This window comes from Uranotaenia lowii, chromosome 3, assembly GCF_029784155.1.
Source record: "Uranotaenia lowii strain MFRU-FL chromosome 3, ASM2978415v1, whole genome shotgun sequence".
NCBI lineage: Eukaryota > Metazoa > Arthropoda > Insecta > Diptera > Culicidae > Uranotaenia > Uranotaenia lowii.
In genome coordinates this window covers 262976358-262999935 of record NC_073693.1, presented here as the reverse complement: position 1 = coordinate 262999935, position 23578 = coordinate 262976358, and the positions used below count along the sequence as shown (strand labels likewise).

Here is a 23578-nt window from a genome sequence, read left to right as displayed (position 1 = left end):
ATGCGGAGGAACTTTTTATCCTTCGGATAATAAAATCAATATTTTTTCTATCTGTTACTGGGCCAGATTGCATCCTTTCGAAACTCTATATACAAATTTGCCAAATTTCACGTTGTTTAACATCAGAAAGGACAAACTTCAATTCACAAATTATATACATCGTTTAAATTTACAACATTGTAAATTATTTTCAAGAAATTGTTATGAAAACTTTGAAAAATCGATTTATTTCATCGGTCCACGCGTTGCATTTGGCGCAATCAACAACCATGTGGAGACAAAATAACGAAACGGAAAACACGACCATCAAGTGTGCAATGCATTTTCCAATTTGGTTCACGAACCAGAATCGCGAGGTTCGCAAGGTTTTCTGCCACGGCTCGCTCACGATTTTCTGGCGATCGGATTCCCCTTGAAAAAAATCCCCTACAATCACGTGTTTGCTGAGTCGCGAACCTACTGTGGTCAGAACTTTTGTGAACTACGCGCGGTTTTGTTTCTTGGCTGCTCCGATTTGAATACGATTTTTTTAGTCCTTGAAACCAACTGCACCTTATGTACTCCAATTTGTTTGAAATATTTTGACTTTATTGTATGTACAAACATGTTTTTTTTTTCATTTGTGAGTGTTTCGCGTACAAAGTGTTTTTATCATCGATTTCGGTTTTTTTTATCTTCATTCGTTCGTTCCACAAAGTTTATATATATACGAACTTCCGAATTTCGAACTTCAAGTTACTCGAGTTCCGCTGTTTTTGTTTTTTTAGATTATGTCTTTGTTTCGTTTTTTGTTTTGTTTTTTTTATTTTATCAATGACTTCAATGCTTGAATGTTGATATTGTAAGTTTACGGAATAGTGATTTATTTTATTTCACTTCATTTTTAATTATTTTATTCTCAAACTGACCCTAAATTTATTCCAATCCTCGATAGCTATGATTTTCTACAAATTGAATCCTGTTTTTAAAAATGGCGATTTCTCTTTTCATTTATTCTATTGCTTTCTGGGTGTTTTGTTTTATGTTTTTCGTTCCAAGTTATGCCTATTTATTTCAATACAAATGGGAACATCCAAACGAAACTGATTATTTTCATCTTTCCTTTATCTTTCGTTTCTGACTCGTTCCTTTGTAAGGTTTAGTCAGATTTTTTTTGAAGATTTTTTTATAAGGATTAAGACCTCCTAGAGTTAGTATTTGCTGTTTTCTTTTGGGTTTTTAGATAGTTCACATCATGAGATTTCTTTCTTTAATGATTTTACATTTATGTACAGGTATGGCGAGTGTCGTGTTCCAATATGTTTGACTTTTTCGAAGCTTGATCGATGGGTTTCAATTCATTGTTCCGATCCGAAATAACGGTCCCCCCAGTCGACTCTGCTTCTTACAGTCAGTGAATGCGTAACAATCTGTAACGGAACCGAAAAAGAAAATGTTGTTGCATGTTTTTGACCATCACCGGAAAAATCGAGATGGCTATGTTTAGTAGCAATTTAACAATTTGGCATTATCCTGGTAATTTTGTGTTCCACCAAAAGTCCAATAAAATCTTTGTGTGTCACGAATTGCACTCGCTCTCAAATTGTTCGTTTTTTTTTGCCTTGGGTGAAATGGGTTAAGCTAGTGAACCAAAACTAGTCCGTTACGATCGATAATGACCTATAGCGAAAATGAAAACCCTCAGATCGCCATTAGATTCCACTTTTGGAGAATGGTAATGATTCGTGTGAGCTGTAAGAGGCAAAACAAGTAAGGTACACCGGGGTAAGTGGGGACGCGGGGTAAGTGGGGACGGTGGCTATTAAAACAATACTGTCCACTATTTTTTCAAACTTTTAATGCAGAATGTTAAATTTACTTGTAATCTATCCAATAACTGTAAAAGAGATACGGTTCCGACGATTGCGGATGTTTACGGTGACTTTGTGTAAATTTTCTATTTTTAACTACGATGTGGAGTTGATGTGCATCTTTTTCAATCGCAAATTTCTCGTAAACTAGCTGGTTCTTGACGAAAAACTCTACATTGAAACAATCCTTACATTCAAAACAACCAATTAGGAAAGGAACGACGGTTAAAAATATAGAAAAAAGGGTTTATTTGCAAAAATCTAAAATTTTGTTTCCAAACCCTACCTGGGGTAAGTGGGGACGGCTTTATAAATACTTGATGTTTACACATTTTTTTCAATTTTCTCTTCTTCATTCAATACAATTTAGCTTTATTTAACATTCAGATCATGAAAAGTTGGGAAAATTACTTGTTTTTTCTAAAATAAGTATATATTCTCGATAATATCGGATTACACACAAAAATCATTGTAAGATGCCTTCTAAATAGTACCATGAACTTTTTTCAAAATTTCGGACGGTTCGAGCAATAAAGTAACGTATTCAACCAAAAAAACACAAATTTGTTGAAAGTTTCCTGAAATATCAAAGGGAAAACCTACCGTCCCCACTTACCCCATAAAGCGGGGTAAGTGAAGACACCAGCAGTCCATAACAATTTACGTGATAACTTTTTTCGCTTTGCGTCTATCAAGCTCATCTCTTCAGCATTTGTGAACAACATGTTCTGCATCACATTGAACGCGATTCTATCAAAATTGACCCACTGCTGATTTTTTAATGATTTTTTAAAGTTGAACTATACGAAAAACCGTCCCCACTTACCCCGGTGTACCTTAAGTTGGTTTAAAATTAATAAGGCTTCTAGTTTGTTCTCGTTACTGTATGTGTAAGTGGATGTAGGTAGTATAATTGATTTTTACAAACGAGTAACAAGCCATGTCTCTCACTGTCTTTAAAGCTATTGGCAGAATTACATTCTGTCCAAAAAGCTTTAACGGTTCGCTGAACTTATCCATAGTTATTGCATTTACTATTGGTAGAATTTTTACTCAGGTTTCATGGGGGCCAAAACGAGAAACGATGGTTATAAATCAACTTTTTCACTACTTCGATAAAGAGACAGAGAGACGTGCGGCCAACGTAGGGACGCATCCGCTCCATAAAATAATGAACAAACAACAATTCTTGCTATCGCTGCATCTGCTTAGTGGTATCTGGTTCTATGCGTTTAGTTAATTATGTTATTTGGAGCTAATTGCTATCGAATATTCTGTTTCTTGAATCTAACGACAATCATTTCCGCGGGATCAAAACTACATGTTATGATTCAGGCGTTATCCTGTCTACGTGGTTTGGTTAATGATTGACCCGAAAACAAAAATCAGGCCTGAGGATATCCCGTAGTAAGATAGGCTTTTACTAAATTGTTCTTCTATTCATTCAGTTGTTTTACTCATAGCACTATAATAGCTGAAGTTCGCTCTTATTTTCGATGCTTCAAATTTTGAGCTGCTCCGTCTTATTGGGTTATTTGTTCTACGTACTTCCAATATGTACGTTTCACGGAATAAGTTTCAATGTTTAGGTGGATTTCACTTTACTCTCGTAGAATCTTAGAATTGGTTTAAGGTACATTTGAAGTCTTAAATGCAACCGGACAATAAATGTAAAAAACACAGGTTAGAAAAATAAATCAAAGAAACTTCAATCGATGTAGATATCTATCATGTTGCTTTGTATAAAAAATTTCTAAGTACCTATAAGATAAAACAGATCCGAAAAATGAAGAAAAAGCTAATTTAAAAATATATCGGACGTTTGGTAAACTTTTGAGATAAAAGTCTAAGCCTTCACTTTACATAAATATTACAAAAAATAGAACTTGAAGTTCCACTATCACAAGGTTAAATAATTACCAACTAACTGAACACCATAATATACATTTGAAAAACCCTAACAAAACTTGTCAAATGATACCGAAACTCAAAGAAAGGAAACATAAGTTGTGTAAATAGAAAAAAAAAATGCTCAAATAATACAACATACAATTTAAACTTCATTGCAAACTCGAAACATAGCAGAGATCAGCAAATCAAAGATGAAAAAAAGGATTTCTTCAAACATAAAATAAAAATAAATAAATCCAATACGCGTTCTTCACTGCATAGACTCATAGATTTGTATTTTTGAATCTTTTTTTTTCTTAACATATAGTAAACATGATCATTTGTTTGTATTTTTTGAATCACTTATTAATTAATAAATTAAAATAATAAACATAAATGTTCTTTTCGTTTTACTCTCTCTTGTTCAAACATTTATTTCTCGCGACTTTATGTACATAAAAGAATTGAAACTTTTAAAATTAACTAAAAGCTAGTCATAAATATGTGTGTGTGGTTCTAGCGAATTTTAGATTAGAAGTAAACAAACTTATATAGTTAGTTTTTATTCTTGTTTCAATTAAAAAGAACATGTTATCAATTAAGTCAACTCTTAAAATAGAGTTATTTGTATTTTCAACCTCCTCCTTCGCATGCTTCCCGTTGCTTTCTTTCTGTAGATGCTTCGTTATCGAAGACAAGAAGTCGATAGCTCTTTTTTTACATTGGTTTTCAAAAACTTGCGAAGAATGTTGACTGACTGTGTTAGCAGAGATTTTCTCCACAATCATTTTTTTTGCGGAAGTTAAAATCTAGAAATTCTTAACTCATAAAAAATCTTTTCTTCCTAAAACAAGTATAATAGTTGGGGAGCCGGGAGGGAGGGGTTTTTTTCATGGGATTTTCTATCCCTTTCTTTTTGTACAGCAGCGTTGTCTAACTTTTGCACGCGAGCAAAAGTTTTTCCAGTTGTGTTTGCCTTCTCCTTTGTAGAACATCCGGCTTACAAACTATAACTTATGATTTCGTTCTCGTCTGCTTACAAGACTAAATATTCCTGGCATGTGTGTTTATTCTCCGTTTTTTCTCTTCTCTTTAGAAAAAATAATAAAAACTACTAAAGAACCATTTTGTTTTGTATGTGATTTTAAATCCCGCTCGATCGGCCCTTTCTACAGGGATGTGCGAGATAGCCAAAAATTCGCCCGATAACCGTTCGGAAACAGACGGTAAAAGTGTTGTCCCAAAACTAAGGAACAATCAACGGCATCCAAATTGCCGAATTATTTTTTTTTTATAAACTGTATGGCTTATCCTATTTTGATTATGTACAACAATTGTTCATTTGTTATTGTTTTCCAAGATTTTTCCTTTTTCTCTATAAAATTTTCCTCCTGTTTTCTGTTTTTCCAATTGCTAAATCCGATTTTTACCAATGGTTAGCAGACAAAAACCCTGCCACTTTCGAGATTCCCTCTTCTTGTTTGCCAACTTGAACAACCAATTCTTCACTCCAACTGCTGTCTGAGGTCACTAAGCAGACCGCTGGACCGAGTTGAACTCCTTCCAACCGACCGCTGTAGTGGGATTTTCCGGATGATCAGCGCCAGTAGGACCCAAATTTACATGATTAGCGTTGGTGCGATAGTGCCGCAATCCGTTATCGGTCGCAATCCAGTGTCCAACAGCTGGTCCACTGCTGCCAGCCGGTTGACGGTGGTAGTAGGACAGCTCCTGATACGCCGACGCAGCCGAAGTCGAAGAAAACGAAGAAGAGGAGGCTGAGGAGGAGGAGGAGGTGGAGGCGGAGGAGCACAGGCCGTATGATGAGCAGCCCGTTGGTGTCGATGGCATCGATGTTGTTGTGTTCGTCGTCCCCTGGACATCAGGGTTGCCGCCCCTCTACGTTTCGCGCTCCTTCTTGACCTTGAGCTCCTCGCCCAGGATAGTGGCGATCTCGCCCTGCATGAAGGCCCACGGTATCGTCGAGTTGGCCAGCGGGCACTTTTCTCCACTGGGGCAGTACACCTCGGCACCGGAGCCCTGGAAATAAAAGATAAAATTAAGGTATGAATGATATGCCTTTAAGAAAATTGGTATGAGTATAGATTCTTAGTCAATTTTTCTAAGCTTTTGAGTTTCGGGGTTGTGTTTTTATTATAGCTTAGAAATATGGAATAACCGTCATTTCAAAAATCGTGTAGTTCAACCAAATTTTGGCTGCGCACTGTTGTTTACATCCAAGTGAAGTGAGCGTTGTCATTTTTTGATGCTTTTGCGAAGAAATCTGAAAATGCGTGGCTTTATTCCCGAGCAAAAAAGCAATGATTGCTGATCCCTTATCGTAAAGACTCGGGGTTGACCACACAAACCTGTCAGCCTTTAGGTTCGAGGCCTGAACTCTTCTCTAACGATTCGAAGTCCAACCTCTTATCTCCAGGATTCAAGGTTCGCCACCTTGCCCGTCGTGTGCCTGATCGAGAGCAGCTTATCCTAGACTCGCGACCGTCACGGCACATGCGCGGTTCTTAACGCAACGACTCGGATGATTCCCGGCGAAGAAGTCATCCTACTCCGACTCGAATGGCTCATCCGGCGTCGAAAGCCACTCTACCCGTGGGTCTTCCCCGAGCGTGGAATAACCCTTTCCCAACGATTTCCAATGCAAAGATGGTCAAGGCTTCTGTCGTTGGTAACCGCCCTACTCGGATACTCCTCGAAGGTGGAGCATCCTACGCACGAACGCGGCGCACCCACAGCATGCGCTACGCAGAAGGTGTTGCCTTATCTTAGTAGCTTCAAACCGTGGGGTCGGACGTACTCTACTCAGTCAGTCTACTCCGATCATTGTCCGGTCTTCTTTATCCCCTTTGGATGGCAACCCTAGGATTTCCGGCCTGCGGATTTTTTTGCTCGTTGTGTGCCAGATCGAGAGCAGCTTGTCCTGGACTCGCGCATATCACGGCATACGTTCAGGACTTAGAACGCTACGACTACATCCTACTCCGACTCGAGAGGCTCGCCCGGCATCGAGAGCCTCTCTACCCGTGGGTATCCCCCGACAGTGGTTAACCTTCTTCCTTAGTTGTCTGCTATCGTGTCGGGCCCACAGGCGGCAAATATGGGAGTACGTACCGCCGCAAACCTCGGACAGGCAAACACCACATGTTCGGGTGTTTCCTCCACGTCCCCACAATCTGGCCAATATGACGAAGCCACATGTACAAACCGGTAGTGGTATTTCATAAAGCATCCATATAGAAGTCCCCTTCACCGTACCTTCTTCCGATCCAGCTCCCGATGTGCGAGATCAGACGATGGGTCTACCTTCCTCTCGTTGAGCTGTCCCACTGCTGCTGCCAGTTGGACATCGAGTCCTCATTGGCGAGATCTCGTACGTTGGGCGTGCCTTTGTTGTCGTAGCAGTTAACATCCTCCTCAAGCAAAACCGAGATGGGCATGACACCCGCCACTACACAGGTGGCTTCGGATGACATGATCCGGTATCCGCTGATAACCCGCAGGTTCATCAGCCGCTGAACGCTGCTAAGTCGCTGCAGGTTACAGTTTCTTTCCAAGGCCTGCCTCCAGGCCGCTGCTCCGTACCGCAAGACTAATGTGGTCACACTTGCCAGGATCCTCCTTTTACTACTTCGAATTGCCGAGGAGTTCGGCATCATCCGTGTGAGTGTGGCCGTGGCCATTGCCGCTCTCTTGCACACGTTGCCATTATGGCTCGTAAAGCTGAGCCTGTCATCTATCATCACCCCTACGTACTTGATCGCGCGTTTGGACACAGTATTGCACGGTCCAACTGCAATGGTACCTGTTTGGGGTGAGATAAGGTTGGTGATTAGCACCATCTCGGTTTTGTGGTGGGCTAGACGCAGGCACTTGGAGTGCTACCAGCTTTCCACTGCCTGGATAGCTACCGTGGCCAGTAGCTCAACCTCCGCTGTTGAAGAGCCTCTCGCCAAGAGGACTACATCATACACAAATCCTACGAGTTCAGCTCCCGATGGGAGGCTCGTTCGTAGGAGTTCGTCGTAAGTGATGTTCCACAGAACCGTGCCGAGTATTCATCCCTGTGGAACACCCGCCGAAACCTCTTTTGTTCGCAAACCTTCACCGGTCATATACTGCAGTTGGCGATTGTGGAAGTAACTTTCCACAAGCCTATAGAGATATGCCGGGATCCTCATTCGGATGAGCGACGAAGCAATCGCTGGCCAACTGACACTGTTTAAGGCGTTCTTCACCTCCAGAGTGACCACCGCGCAAAAGCTGAGCCCTCTCCTCTTGGTTAACCTGGCTCTGTCCGCTACCTCGATGACCGAGCGGATGGCATCAAGTGCTCAAAACTGTTGACATGCTTAGATGAAAGTGAAATAATTGTCCATTTAATGTCTACATTTCACGTTTCCATCATTGCCCCCATCAGTCAAAATAGCAATCTGTGACTGACGGTTGAAAAAGTAACTTCAGTTTCGTACCCGTGAATGTGATCTTTTCAAAAACTCAATCATCTAAATTCGGAGATTTTGATAGAATGAACAACGATTTTTTTGGGATTTTACCGTGGGCGTTATTTATCCCCTACAAACAATACATTGCGGGGGTTCTCATTATTTTTTCAGGTTACAGTTTATTAAGAAACTATTAAATACTAATTAAAATAATCGTTTTCAGAGGCATTCAATCATACGAACACACTCAATGATACATTGTAATGATAGTCACGTTAAGTTGATTTTGCAAACGTTTAGACATCGTAGTTAGGAATCCGGAAGAAAACTTTTTCAGTTGTCTGGTAGAATAGAAAGTACATCCGATCATGTAAAATCCATTTGACCTGATTGTGTTTTTTGTTTACTGTCACGACGTTGTGGATTGAATGAGTGTGGTAATGACCAAAGCAAAGCATGTATTCACTGTCATTATGAAGTTCGTCTAGGCAAACATGATTTTATTTCATCGTCTTTCGAAGCACGTGGTGTAGAAATTTATTTTCTCTCATTCATGCCCCACTGCGGTCAACGAATATGATTTCTTTGAGCTCTGATGGCATCTACAGTGCTGCGACCTCTACGGAAACCAAACTGTTTTCCGAGAGTCCCTCGCTTTCAGTGTATCTCTGAAGTCTGTTCTGAATCACCTTCTCCAGGACCTTGCCTGCTGTATCCAGTAGACAGATCGGCCGATACGCCGATGGGTCTCATGGAAGCTTACCCGGATTTGGCAGAAAGACGAGTTTCTGCCGTTTCCACGTGTCAGGGAACATCCGTTCCGTCACGTATCGTTGCAACGATGTCCGGAACATATCGGGGAACTCCCTGATCGCGGCCTTCACTGCGATCTCGCGAAGTTTTTCCACCGTTATGCGCTCTTCGGCGCTGGTGTCCCAGTCATACGGGACTGTTAGCCAGCGGGTAACATCGTGCTGTGGGAACAACTCATTGATGATGACTCTCAGTTTTTCCGGGCACGTTTCAGGCGGTGCACCCCACTTTTAGTTCTGCCCATGACTATCCGATAGGCATCACCCCATGGACAGTCTTTGGCGTCACGGCATAACTGCTTGAAACGTGCCCTCTTACTTGCGTTGATGGCCCTGCGGAGGGCCGATCTCGCGCTTGTGAAGCGCCACAACAACTGGTCCTCTATGCTCTTGGCGCCCGGGGTGGTACCGCCTGCGCCTTTTTATAGGCGGGGTACCTTTGGGCCAATCTGTGAGCTTGGTCTGGTAATGTTCTAGGTCTACCTGCGCCAGTCTTCCTCTACGTTTGATGGAAAGGGACTTAAGTATTCCCCGGTTTGGCAGTTTACCTGGTCATTGTTGAAGCATACGGACCCTATCTAAGCAGTCCCAGAGCAGATCGACTCTGTTCACCAGAGATGTGGGAATTCGCAGTTTCTGACCAATTTCTTGACACCCTGGCTGAAATCAAGGAACTGGTAACACGAATAAAGAGAGAATTCAACCGGTGCTATGAATCTGCCGTAATCGTTACGGCTACTTCAAGCAAAATTACGGCTCACCCGTAAGCAAAACCGTGCAGGTTTTGTGAGTCGCTGCCTGCGGAATATTATCCGCGCTTGGTGACCTGGCAACTGGTTCTCAAACGTGGAACTACATCGCCGGTGTCATCAAAAGGCGCTAGAAATCGTGATTCGTGAACGTAAGTGGAGATTGATTGGGCACACGTTGCGAAGAGATGAAAACGAGATTTACAGAGAAGCACTTGACTGGAATCAAGATGGGCATCGAAGAACGGCTAGGCCCAGAAGCCCGTGGCGACGTAGTCTAGCCGCTCAAACCTCACAGTTCATGAAAACCTTGGCTGGCAGCAAATGAAGACGCTGGCTCCGGATCGCCAGCACTGGAGTTCTTTTATCTCAACCCTATACGTCGGTTAATCGGCGCCGGACCCTTAGAAGCAGAATCGTCAATTGAAGTAATAAGATAAAAGTTTATTCCAAAACCCTTAGCTATTATTTAAAGAATTAAGCCCCATCTCAGATTTAAAGTTATACTGCCATTTATCCCAGATGAGCTAAGGATGTGACTTCTTACCTGTCGTTTGATGCTCTCTCGACTGCAGGGGAAACAGAACTTGTGGTGGGCCACCGACGGGCACTGGACAAAGTGGGTATCTTCGAGTCGTTCCTGGCAGAGGGTGCACTTGAGGGTCGGGTTCGGGGCCGAGGGTGGAGCAGGTCCTCCGGGTCCACTGGTTGGGATGGGTCCGGTGATACCGGGCGGGCCTCCAGGTCCACCGGAACCAGGGCCTCCGGGTGCTCCTGGAGGGCCACCTGGTGGTCCACCGGCTCCGGGAGCCAGCCCTCCGGCAACGACGGCTTCCGGCGGTGGCTGAGGACCACCGGGTTGCGATTGTGGTGGTGGCTGCTGGGGTAGTGCAGGCCCTCCGAGAGGTCCAAGAGTCACTGGAGTTGTGCTACCGTTTCCGTTCGAGCCGTTACCATTGGGCGTACTAGCTCCTCCCGGAACTCCAGCAGCGTTGGACTGTTGCGCTTCGGTTGATGTTACAGTTGTGCTGGAAACGTGACGAGAGCCGGACGACCTTCGGCCGCTTGAGGATCCTGCGATTGGAATAGGGATAAACATTAAAAGTTGAATACTATCATCTTTTACTAAGGGGATTAGAAAGATATGAAGGAAATACTACTGTACTGTAACAAAAAATACTTTGGGGAACGTTTTGATGCGTGATAGCTGTGTAATACACTCTAAAGATCTAATTTAATGTTATGGATGGTAGATATTCCGATCAACACTTGACAAAACCTACCAGAGCTGTTGGGCGAATGCTGAGAGCCTCTCGATGAGGTCCTCGGCGGGTGTGGTCCCGGAGGACTTGGGCCGTTGCGCGGACTACCCGGAGGAAGCGTCTCGGTGATAGACATAAGGTTAGCCATCGGACTTTGCAGTGGCGCCACCGACGGGGTCGGCGGTGTGGAATCACCCATCGAAACCGGCGGAATCGGTATCACCGTCGGGTACACTAGAGAAAGATGAAAGGGAGACGAAAAGAGAGTAGGAAATGTGATTCGATTGCATTTTTGCGCAGGTTCTGGTAATGACGGATAATTTCAAGTCTAACAAAAATTCCATAACATTTGGGAAAACATCCCCTTTTTCTTATCAATGCGCTTGATTTTGATTATAAGTCTCACTGGAGGTTTTAAACTTGGTTTAATCTGAAAGGTTACGTAGTTCACAAACATAGACATATTGGCAACTATCCTCGTCGTGAATTGCAGTCGTTTATGAACGAAGGGCCCTTATCAGCAGCCATCGTTACGAGAAAGAAAAAAAATTGTGCAGATAAGAGCAGCGTACATTCCAGGTAGACGAATTTGTACACAACAATCGTAAACGTTGATAACTTACTAACGCTGTTGACGTTTGATAAATAGCTAATCAAGGAACACAGCTGAGAGTTGTGGTGTCTGTTCGGAGCCAATTATTTTTACTCGCTCCTCTTATCAGGCACCGAATGTTTCGCTGATAAGAACATTTTTTGTTGATAGTGCTCTCACAATGAACCCCATCGTTATCACATTGAATGTAGGGCTCTGTTAGCATTTTGCGTTACGTTTTAATCGGACAACCAACCATGGAACGGGGGACTGATAAGCGGACTGTTCCTAATTGGGATTCAGTTAAAGTTGATGATTGTTTTGATAGCAGTCAGTATTGTTGAATAAAACTCGCTACTGAATGATAGTTTTAATATTATCGAAGTTCAGTTTAAGCTTTCTCGTTCAAAAGTTGTACTCAAACTAAAAAAATAAAATTGAGAAGTATAGCAAAGATTTAGAATCAAAATGTAGACTCGAATACAAATTCAACATTCTAAATCTGAACTTGAAATGAGTTGAAAAACTCAATTAAAAAGATTAAAGAAGTTCAGAACCGTTCCCAGAACACAAGTACGGATTTTTAAATAATTATCTGGCTCTCGATCAGAGGAATATAAGTGACAAACTCATCGATTTGTGTACCAATCGATTTTTTATTTTCATTTTAAACATTTTCGCTTGAATCAAAACTTCTTGAATTCGAAAAACATGAAAAATTGAGCACATTGAAGAATTTAGGGCACGTTTTTTTGTGCCTCAGGTCAAATGCGATTCTCGAAACGAATGTCCAAATTTATAACTCAAGACAAAAATTTGTGATAAAGTTAAAAATTCGTTTGGCAGAATCAGAACCACAATCGTTATCGGATACTGTTTACTGTCTACTGTATGTCGAGATAACAAACCAATCTATGTATCTGGAATGGTAACCAAGAACGACGCTTGAGAAGAAATCCAACCGCGATGCAGTCCTGCAGTGGAATGTTAGTCATAATCTAAGCTATATAAGAAAAATTTGAATCAAAAGAAATGTATAGCATTGACAAGATTTTTTTTCAAAATTGTACATAATTTTCAGGCTCGTTGAGCGACCCCTTTCTCGTTATTTGATCGGGATCAAATTTTGTATAAAATAACATAAAAATTGTCATCCGGATCAAATAATGAATAAGCAAAGAAGATTTTGGACAGTTGAGGGTTTTTATCGTAGAAAACACTAGTTGTCTATTTTCCAAACTAGGTCACTCTCAAATATGGGAATCAACTCGTTATGTCTAAACTTTTATGTGTAGCAGTCACGTTAAAGTTTTAAGAGTAATTTAAAATTATATATTACGGGGGATTTTGTTTTTTTTAAGGAGCGTTTAATAACAAGAGATTATTGAAATTTGTATTGGTATGAGTTTTACGGAAATCACTTGAAAACGTGGTACCGTAATCCGGGGTAATATTGATCACTTTTTTCAATATTTTTCGATTATTTTTTCTGTTAAGGGGTATGTGGCATGCTTAATATTTTTAAAACCAGTACCAGACTCCTATGAACGTAAACCATGGTTGCGGAAATTTATTAGACTATTTTAAACTTGATTTAAAAATCGATTTAGTCTTTGTTCAGAATTTGATGCTTTGGGGTAATATTGATCACTCTCTATCTGGACGGTTTAAACGAGCTTTCTTGATCATAAAGGATACAAATCACCTTCATAATATTTACAAATGCTAGTTTATCAATTTTACCTTGCATTTGAACGTTTTCTTTCAAAAACATTTATAATCGAAAAACAGAACTATGATGCTGCCTACATTTAGGGGCAAAAATTATAACAATTGCTAAATAGTTTTAGCTTCAAAATATAAATGAAATTTTATCTCCACATAGTCCCCTAGGCCCTCCCATTATTTCCATTTTAATTTTTTCTTCAAAGTTACCCATTTTATAGGGTTCCTATCAATTTTTCCAATACAGGCTACTCTATGAAAATGTCCTTATTTTTTAAATATCACAAATTTATCATTAAATGACTGTGAAAATAGCACTATAACGATACATATACAAAGAAAAAAAGTTGTTCTATCAAATTCAACAACCCGTTTGCTTCTAAATGCTTTTTGGTATCATCAGGAGAGCTGTTTGTTTGCGAGCCCTGGAAAAATAGATATTTTTAGATTTTGAAATTACATTTTTAAAAACAGAAAAAAATTTCAAATTTCCCCTATTTGATACTCAAATTATAGGCTTTCAAACGTTGAAAACAGTTTTCAAAAATTCAAACTATAGACTGAGTTATTGATGATAATGTGGAAAAATTAATTGTTGGTCAAATTTACCCCGGTGATCAATGTTACCCCGTTTTACGGTATTGATTTCGTATGGGACCCCGTTGTTTAAAGAATTAAAAAGTTCATCCAAATCTATTAATTAGGCTTTTGTTTGTACCACATTTGATTAAAAAAAATTATGAAAGGAGTCTTTTAGTACGAAACATTTTGTGATATGAATAAAATTTAACAATTTCCTTGATAGCTCAGTCCGATATCGAGCAGAGCAAATTGAAACTCCAAAGCATTTGCTTGTTTTGGTATTAATACACATTTTCTTAGCGAAAACACCAATGTTTGCGCTCAATAAAATGTAGCAATCTACCCAGTGCAAATCTGTAGATTTAAATAAAAAATAGGTGTATCAGACGACTATAAAAAAAATGATAAGAGCGAAAAAATTGTCACGATCAGCGTAGCCACTTATTCGAGAAAATGTCAGGATTTTCTCTAATAAATCGGGAATTTTGGGCTCTGCTGCTAAGTGCATATGAAATATACTCCAATGCTTTAGGATAACTGTAAATCGTGAAACATATACTCAAACCATGTTCTCAAAAATTTAAATCCAAGCTTCGAGACTTCAATCCAGTTTTTACCGAGAAATAGGGTTTGCTGCACTACTTTGTATCCTTTAAGCGATGGTTTTTATATAATCATGTTTGTCTCATAAATGGGCAGGAGGTTTATATCTTTTAGAACATCTATTTAAAGTTCATGATCTAATATGCAAGTTTCAATGAAAATTTTCAACATAGGTTTTACCATTATTGAGAGATTTGCAAAGATATGGATGATCAAAACTTCCATCTTTGAACCTATTTTCCTGCTAAACTGGTACATTTTATTGGACTTAGAAATAAAATTCCTATAAAAAGTATGATTCTCGAAAATTAATAAATAAATTCATTAAAAATGTAATCTTCAAACAAATGTTATTATGAAAATGTATAACAAATGTTATCATGTAAATGTAACTTGTTTGTGTTTACTTACTTGTAGTTTATTTGCGTGAAGCTGACAAAAAATGTTATAAATGTGTTCAACATTGGTTCTGAGTTATGCCCCAATTAAAAAATTGCACCAAGTTTTGGTGATGTCAGGTGTAAACATGGAACATCAAAGTCGAAAGTCTCCTATTTTTGGACCCTTTAAAAATTATTCGGGTTTTCCATTGATTTTGTAAAAAAAAAACGAGATTTTTCCTTATATACTCTAATTTCTCGAAACAAGCCCCACTTATTTGGCTGTCCCTATCTAGCTTATGCTAGAAAAATGAATTATTTACAATTTTCGGCATTTTAGGACTAAAGTAGGCTCTAGGTCCAAAGTAGGAGCACTTACCCTAGTTGGTACAAATTTTGATTTTACGTTTGAATTTCTTTGCTGTCTTTAACATAGTATCGCCTGTTTAAATTGCATCTCCTTTTTTGTTAAGGTAACGGAATTTCTTAGCTTAAGGTTGCAAGAAGTTTTTCAGCACGTATCCGGAACGAACAAATCTGAGCTATTTTAACCTGGCAAAATCCGGCCATTTGATTACAAAATTGTCGAACAAAAATCCGGGCTATATCCGGGCAAATGTAGTTAAAACTTAGGAAACACTAAAACCAAGAAAAACAAACTTGAAACAATTTTTTTTATCAAAACTTTTTAGCAGATCTTAAATTGTATTTAAGGCTTTCATAAAGCCTTTCAGGGTTTTTTTTTAAATAAAATTTCGTTTTGGACGCATAGATACAAACAAATTATACCACAATTTGTTTTTTTTTCTAGATTTGGCAAACAAGGTGAATAAATCCGGGCACCTAGGCCGGACTTTTCCCAAATTTCGAATAGAACCTGGCTATCTGGCAAGCTTATCTTAGCCATAATTTCAAAAAAACATCAAATAATGTATAACATAATTGAAATTACAAAATGAACATGTGTTATTTAAATTGCATTATAAATAGCAACTTCGACTAAGGGTCGATATCGGTATATAAAGTGAAGTCTGAAATTCGTCGTTTACATTCTTTGATCGTTGAATCTTTACATAATGAAACGGTTAAAAAAAAAAGTACTTTAAATAAATAAACTTTCAATAAATGCATAGCGTTTGCGTAGAGTTTTGAAGTGTATCTTATTACTTGTGTTAGAATTTAATATTTTAAAACTTAAGGGAACTTTTTAACGAATATTTGGCTGGGTTTGATCAGGCCTACCTGAGCACCAAAGTCATGAAAAAAATTTGAAACAACAGATTTTGAATCTTATCTAAAAGACCCAGAAAGCAAATATGATTAAAGAGAATTAGTTCTTTGGATTAAAAACAACTGATTCTGGTTTTTAGAATTCTTAATTTTGTCTCTTATAGGAATGATTAAATTTTACACAATCAACTGAAGTTTATCGAAAAAAAATTCTGATGGCGTTTAGTATTGTCTGGTCGAATTTCGACTATTTGTCCTCCGGTAAAAAATAAAAACTGAAGGAATATTTAAAATTAAATATTAAGAAGGAAGAAATGAGCATTTTGGTATCATTGTGGTAGTATGAAAAAAATCAACGAGCAACACATCAGATATAAATTTACATGGAAAAATCAAAACAGTTTTTAAACTGAATTCTCCTCTTTCTGCTTTTTCTCCATGAGGCCAGTTCATGCTTGTAAACAATATTGCCAAGCAAGGTTGCTGAAAAGAATTCTGTATTTTTTGAAAAAAACAATCTGATTTTCTATGATTTAACCCAAAATTTTGTGAAATCTAAAATTTATTTTAGCCAAAAAAATTATAATTTTGGTAATCTATCCAAAATTTGAAAATTCTGTGAAATCTGTGATTATTTTAAAATTGTAATCGGTTAAATTTTAACTTTAGATGATAAGTTTCGTGTACCGAGTCATGTAAGTCAGTTGTTTAGGTGCTAAATTTAAGTCTTCTGAGTTAATTGTAGCAGATTCAAATGTAAACATCGAAATCGAATACACCAGCTAGATTATCAAATGTTAGTTTTCAACTCTGTCGTAAATATAAGTTTTGAACTATATAAAAATGTTGTTTGGTCCATGGGAACTACGAGAAATCTAATTCTGTTTTTAAGCTTTTTTTAGAACAACCACCAATCAAACAATTATTATTTATCAGCTTCAAAAACTTCAACTAATTTTGGTTGAATTAATACGTGTGAAACTGCCAGAACAAAACAAAACCTAATTAAATAATTGTTTAATGCAAAACAAGTGCTTTTCAGCATAAAAAAGTTCTATTGAAAATCACTTAATAAGAAAGTAAATTTTTAACCTTCACACCTGGCCTGGTCGGTAGAGTTATGAGAGATATTTGACGTTTGAACGATTTTTTTTTCTTTTTTATTCAATCTTCCTGTCCCAGATTCAAACGAGGTTTTCCAAATTAATAAAACACATGATTGTACACAACATTCAAAATTTAACTTCGTTTTGACTTGAATTTGCTTATTTGCGGCTGTTTTGAATCAGCTAAACGAAATGTGACATTTATAATAACGTTTACATGAGTAAATTTGAACTTTTTTGTTTGTATGGGAAAATTGAATATTTTTTGTTTCTTCTGTGAAACCGAGCCAGCTCATGTTTTTTGTTTCAATTTATAAACACTTTGATTCTTCTTGAGATGTATTTTATAATATTTTTATTTTTAGAATAATTTTTGATTCAACAAGTCTAAAACCGAGCATGCTTCGAAAAAAAGCATTTCTTTGCATGTTAAACAAACTTGCCCGTTCTAAATCTAAAAGCTCATGACTGAGAAAACAGCTGTCAAAACTTACTTTATTGATACCAACCAAAGCAATTGTTAGAAGCGATTGTTCGACTGCTCGATTTACTTACCAAAAGCAATTAATAAGTTCTTTTTCATATCATCTTCTATTCTTCTTATATCAAAACTTGTACGGTAACCGATTTTAATGAAAATCATTTTAAAAATGTTTGAGTAGGGTTAAATTTTTCGTTTAATTTGTATGAATGCCCCATGTTGGAAATGGTGTTGTATTAAAATTAAATTTCTTGTGTACTGAATTTGATAAAAATTATTTGAAAATGATTAGAATTGTGTCATTTATTTTGCATTAGAGTTCCCCTTTTTCCTCGTGAGGAGGAGTTTGAAAATACCTATTACATATATGAACCATTCTCGGCCCCGAAAACATACATGTAGGGGAGATTGGGGTATCGTGGGCCATGGGGAAACGTGGGCCACTTTTAATATCTCAGATGTGTGTTGAGATAAAAATCTCATACCAACTGTCATCGTCGTCGCTTTGCGTGAGCTTATATTCCTATGTGTTGTTGACTGAAACACGCATCATATGCTTCCTTTAATTACCAAGCTAAAAAAAGTTAGAAAAATTTACTTACATAATTAAAAAAACACCCGCTAATTTCATCGATGGGGAACCTAAAGTGCATAACAAAAATATGCTCATACGCTTATGATCTTAGTTTTGTCATGATCTTTCACGTGGAAAAGGAATTTTTGATGAAACATCAATAAGTCACACAAACGCAACCAATTTACAAATCATAGCTTGTGGGGAATCGTGGGCCACACATCTTGAATCACTTCCATTTTTATGTTTTATACACATTCAGAACTTAAAATACGTTTTTCCTATCTGTAAAGTTTTCTTATGCTAAATGAGGAGTTATGAAAAATATTTTGTCCATCCTATATAAGAAATTTTGCCAAAACGTTTGCGAGTCAGGTTTTGGAATCTATGCGATCATACACAGCTCTCTTTTTTATTTCATCGTCTGAAATTGCTTTAAAATAACGAATTGAATAAGGAAATCACAGTTTTGGGTCAACTTATAAACTTTGCATGTTATTTGATCAATTTGGATTTGGTGGCCCACGATTCTCCACCATTTTTCAAAATCCAAAAAATATTCCTTTTTTTCAAACAGCCAGAATTTGGGGAAAATAACTTATTAAAAATTAAAAAAAAAATACCTTATGATACCTTGATAATGTAGAAAACCATACCATTTTTTATTTTCATTTTATCTTTTATAATAAAGAATTTATGGAACAACGAAAAAAGTGGCCCATGATTCCCCACTCTCCCATATCTAATTCCCTGTCAAGAGAACTACCCTTTTTAAAGTGATTTCCAGTCAACAGAGATATCTTTCCATGTATAAGATTAGAAAATAGGGGAGAATGGCATAATGAGCACCGAGGGCATAAGTAAGAACTCCTCTTTTTCACGAAAATACTAATTGTCATGAGGAACAGTTTTGTATTTGCTATAGTATCAATTTTTCAGCAAAAAAGAAATCTGCTTATCATCTTTACAGAAATATTTAAAACATAAAACAACAACAACAACAACAACAAGGTTCTCAAGTGACGAAAATATTATGATTTTTGAGCATCGGAAAATAAGTTGTTATGATCGTTAAATCATCTTAATATATAAGATACGCACTTCAACATGATGTATGTACACCATGTCAATTTTCACCATCATTAAATTTTGATTTTATGCTATAATCAATTTTAAAACGCGTTTTTAACTTTAACTTGTTGACTTGGGGCGTATAGAGCAAAATTGATGGGGGCACGATGAGCATTTTCTGTCGTAGAATCTAGCGAATTAAACTCGATGAAGTCAACTGAGTTATAGAGCCACAGCATGACTAGTTTACATCAGCCGATTTAGCCTATTGGCAAGGTGTCGGAGAGGTAATCAAAATTAATTCTATAAACAGACATACATTTTTCTGTTATGTCTTTGTTTGATGGATCTACGACTCACTGTTTAGTGCCAAATGTATCGATCATGAATGGTAAATGAAAATAAATCACCTCGACCAAGAATAGAACTCGAGTCTTCTGATTACCTCTCCGACACCTAACCAATAGGCCAAATCGTCAGATGAATCAATTCAAGCTGTGGCTCTATGATTCAGTTGAATTCATGGAGTCGAATTCGCTTCTAGATTCTTAGGCAGCGGGCCTCATCGTGCCCCGATTAATGGTGCATATACTGCCCCAGGGGGGGTTCTCATTATGCCCCTGCAGAGACTGATTTTCAGCTTTTGGCAAAAAAAAAATTAAATGCATTTTTAAACGTTTTTGTCTACTTTTTCAAGTCCGTAAGGAAAAATACTTTGTTAGTGTCTTAACAAGAAATAATGAATTAACTCACAAATTAGAGCTGTTCTCTATGGTTAAATATGCGTTCTTCTTAAGGTGGCCATTATGCCCTTATCTACCCTAGATAATTCCCAAAATATTCGTATACTAAATGCTTTCAGAAATTGCATCTAAATTTTAGAACTCAGCTATTTCCTATTTGCGATCAAGGTTGCAGAAATCACAAACATGTTTGTTATGTCACAGAATTTTGAGCATCTTTTTTAAATGTTCAAAGGCTTTGATAAATTAATTAATTCTATTAATAAAGATTAATAATATTTATGGAAAATGGCAGGAATTAATTTAGTCATTTAGTATCTATTAAATCAGTGGAGTTAGCGAAGCCGAAACAGATTTTTTTCCTATCGAATCAAACTCTTCCAAGTGCAATTTCTTCCAGTGGTCACGTACGGTCAATTATTATGCAAGTTAAACTATGAGAAAAAAACAGTTCTACAATTTCACCCATCGTATCGTGGACGTCTTCGTCATCCGTCCTTCCGCCCATTTCTAAAATGGGAAGCGTCGAAATATTACAACGAAACGTGACGTCCGGCCACTGGCACTGGAGGCACGAACCAACTTTGAATGTACTTTGTGTTGTTTCCAATGATGGTTCAAAGTCGTCGCCAGCCAACAGCAACAGATGCGTGCCTCCTCGCCAAAGTGCCATTTACATGCCATCACGAAATGTTTCATTCGATTGCTGCCTCCATTAGGGACCCTCTACCGGGTCAATTCAGAAGCTTCCAAGGGGTTGTTGTTGATAGAGCACCACTAGAGAATCATTGATGGGGGACCTCCCGATTACATTCACCCCCGGAGGGTAATGGCGCCGTTTTACATAAGGGGAGACGCAGCAGATTCATTTACATTTATACCTACATACAACCATCATGTGTTGATTGTTGCAGATAAAATGTTTATTTGCCTTAACCTGCTGCTGCCGGATTGAAGTTCAAGATTGCCGCCGCCATCGGGCTGCAACACAAAATGGCACAGTTGGTTAGTTAGTCAGTCAGTCAGCCGTTAAGTCGACGAAAATACGGGGAGAAGGAGGGTCCAGTCGGAGATGCAAAACCAAAACAAAATGATTACGTTTTCCGTTGGGCAATGGAAATAATAAAAAAATAAAACATTCGTATAGACAGCAGCAAATATGGTACAGTACATAGTAAAATGAAAAAAAAAATAGAAGCGGAGCTATGCATTTTTTTTGCTATTTCGTTCGTTCATTCGTTTAACGGAATTGGAACGAAAGTGATAAGCCAAACTGAAACCGGCTTCCCCCCCCAGGAGTTACCTAATATGGCTGAATTTATTTTTGTTTTGATGCTTATTTTTAGTATACTCGAGAGCTACAATTCTCTTACTTTTACTTTGTTATCACGAGCTCCGTAGAATGCTTTTTCTTTTTTACAATTTGGGTAAGTTTCTTATCACAAAAGAATGTGACCTTGAATAGTGAAGTTATATACAGAAAAATATTTTCAAAGTAAGTTTAAATTTTTAGACTAAACTTTTTCGTAATTTAGGATCAAAATGCTCAAACAGTATAATGCCAAGTGTTTGAAAAATTTTCTGTAATCATTCGGAATTAATTAATGATTTTATTTTAAGCAAAATATTTTTAATTTACATTTAGGAATACAAAATTCAAATATTGTTTCAGAAATGATTTAGAAAAACAAAGAATCTTATTTCTCGAGAAATGTATGTAGGTACAAGCAAAGAAAAACAGTTGATGGATTTTGTGCTTCCAGTCTATTAAGAAGTGACAGAAAATTAAGAATTTGATAGCAACAAAGTTCGTTACTTGTTAATTTTGAAACTTCCTCAATAAGAGTTTTTTTTGTATCTTCACACCAGGTAAAAAGAGAGTTTCCATATCACTCGAAAAGTGTATCATTACAGATTTGATGCAATATTCAGTCATTTAATTTTCGAATACATGTAATAGATATGTTATGTTTTTTTTTCAAGGGTTTTTCAACTTACATTTGTAACGTTGCACAACTGGGGCGTTCACGTAAATGCCCATGTTTTGATTCTTTTGGTCTGTGAAAGATAGAGAGAAAAAAAGAACAAACGGGAAGAAAGTGGTCAGAAGAATCAACAAGATCGGACGATATTTGGGGTGTTAAATATTTGTGTATACATAGGTTTATATTATAAAAGTAAAGAGAAAAAAATATTTGGAAAAAAGGTTGGAAAATCATTCCACACATGTTAGCCTGTGGACTGTTCTGCCTTTGCGGGTCAATTTGTGGACACGACAGCGCAGCAGTGTGGTGAACCGTAATAAAGTCAGTTGGGTAAACAAATTGAGTTGAAAGTTTTCTTTTCAGTGGTGTTCCATTTGGAAAAGTTCGAATAAGCTAGAAATGTCCGATCTTGATCATCTTAGACAAGTTTAACTGATTCCAATATTTTTCAAAGGATGTGTGATTTATTAAAAGTTTATTAGTACAAAATTTCTGATCTCTCCATAGTCCATGTAAATAAAAGTATTTTTTTTTATTTTAAAAGATACAGCGGTACATTCCCTTGATAGAATGTGTTGATTTCTTACACACATTCCTTGATAGCTTGAGTTTGATTGTGAAAAGGAGAGCTGTGCATCGCCATAATATAAAATTTAGGTTAACTAAATTTAAAAATATACATACCAGAAACAACATCTACCGAGAAAAACATCGACAAACGCACGTAATGGTCCAAGACAAATTATTAATTAAAGTGGGGAAGAATGTGTAATAGAATTTAATGGTTTGGTTTAAAAAAAGTTTTCGTGATTGCCCACTGTGGACAAATACATTCGTTTCAGATTTATTTATGATTTCTCGATACAAATTTCTTCTTTCTCTTTATAGTTTGATTTTGAAAGATTTATTTTGATTTCCTTTTTAAAACGAAAAAGTCCGCTATATTTTGATGTGTCGTAATGATTATTAGAAAATATTGAAAAAGAAATATTAATTGTCTTTATATTAAGCCAGATTGCCCGGTTTCACTTGACCGGATATTTGACACAAACTTAAGAAAAAGTTCGTTCTGGCCGGGTGCCCGGATTTCGTTGAAAAAAGTCCGGATTTTGCGCTGGTTTATTCACTCTATTTGCAATATCTAACAAAGAAGTCTGAGTCATTATTTATTTTTGCGTCCAAAATTTTTTTTTTTTAGTTTTACCTAGTTTTGAAGCCTAAAATATGATTATGATATGAAGTCTGCTAATGTATTTTGATCGAAAAAACAATATTTTGAATATTTTTTTTCTTGATTTTTATTGAATAATTTCGTGGTTTCGACCAAATTTTGACAGGTATTGCCTGGATATCAGGTTAAAATTTTTAGATCAAATGCCCGGATTTTGCCAGGTTTTTAGATAAAAATGCTCGGATTTGGCTGGTCTGATGACATTCGGGAAAAAAATCTGGCAACCTTACTTTATATCCATCATATTGG

At 37.4% G+C, this 23578-nt stretch overlaps 1 protein-coding gene across 3 annotated transcripts in view; it reads right to left on the bottom strand.

Moving 5' to 3' along the window:
- Positions 1 to 970: 970 nt before the first annotated feature.
- Positions 971 to 23578, bottom strand: part of LOC129750723 (interferon regulatory factor 2-binding protein 1-like) — a 58469-nt gene continuing 35861 nt past the window's right edge. The window contains exons 2-5 of one of the 3 annotated variants that reach the window (XM_055745731.1): positions 22112 to 22171; positions 11048 to 11260; positions 10312 to 10838; positions 971 to 5780 (exon numbers count right to left, since the gene is read on the bottom strand). In XM_055745731.1, coding sequence (XP_055601706.1) covers positions 5640 to 5780; positions 10312 to 10838; positions 11048 to 11260; positions 22112 to 22171 — 941 coding nt within the window. In that variant the 3' untranslated portion in view covers positions 971 to 5639. The remainder of the gene's footprint in view (positions 5781 to 10311; positions 10839 to 11047; positions 11261 to 22111; positions 22172 to 23578) is intronic. The other 2 variants (XM_055745732.1, XM_055745733.1) reach the window with 2 other exon arrangements.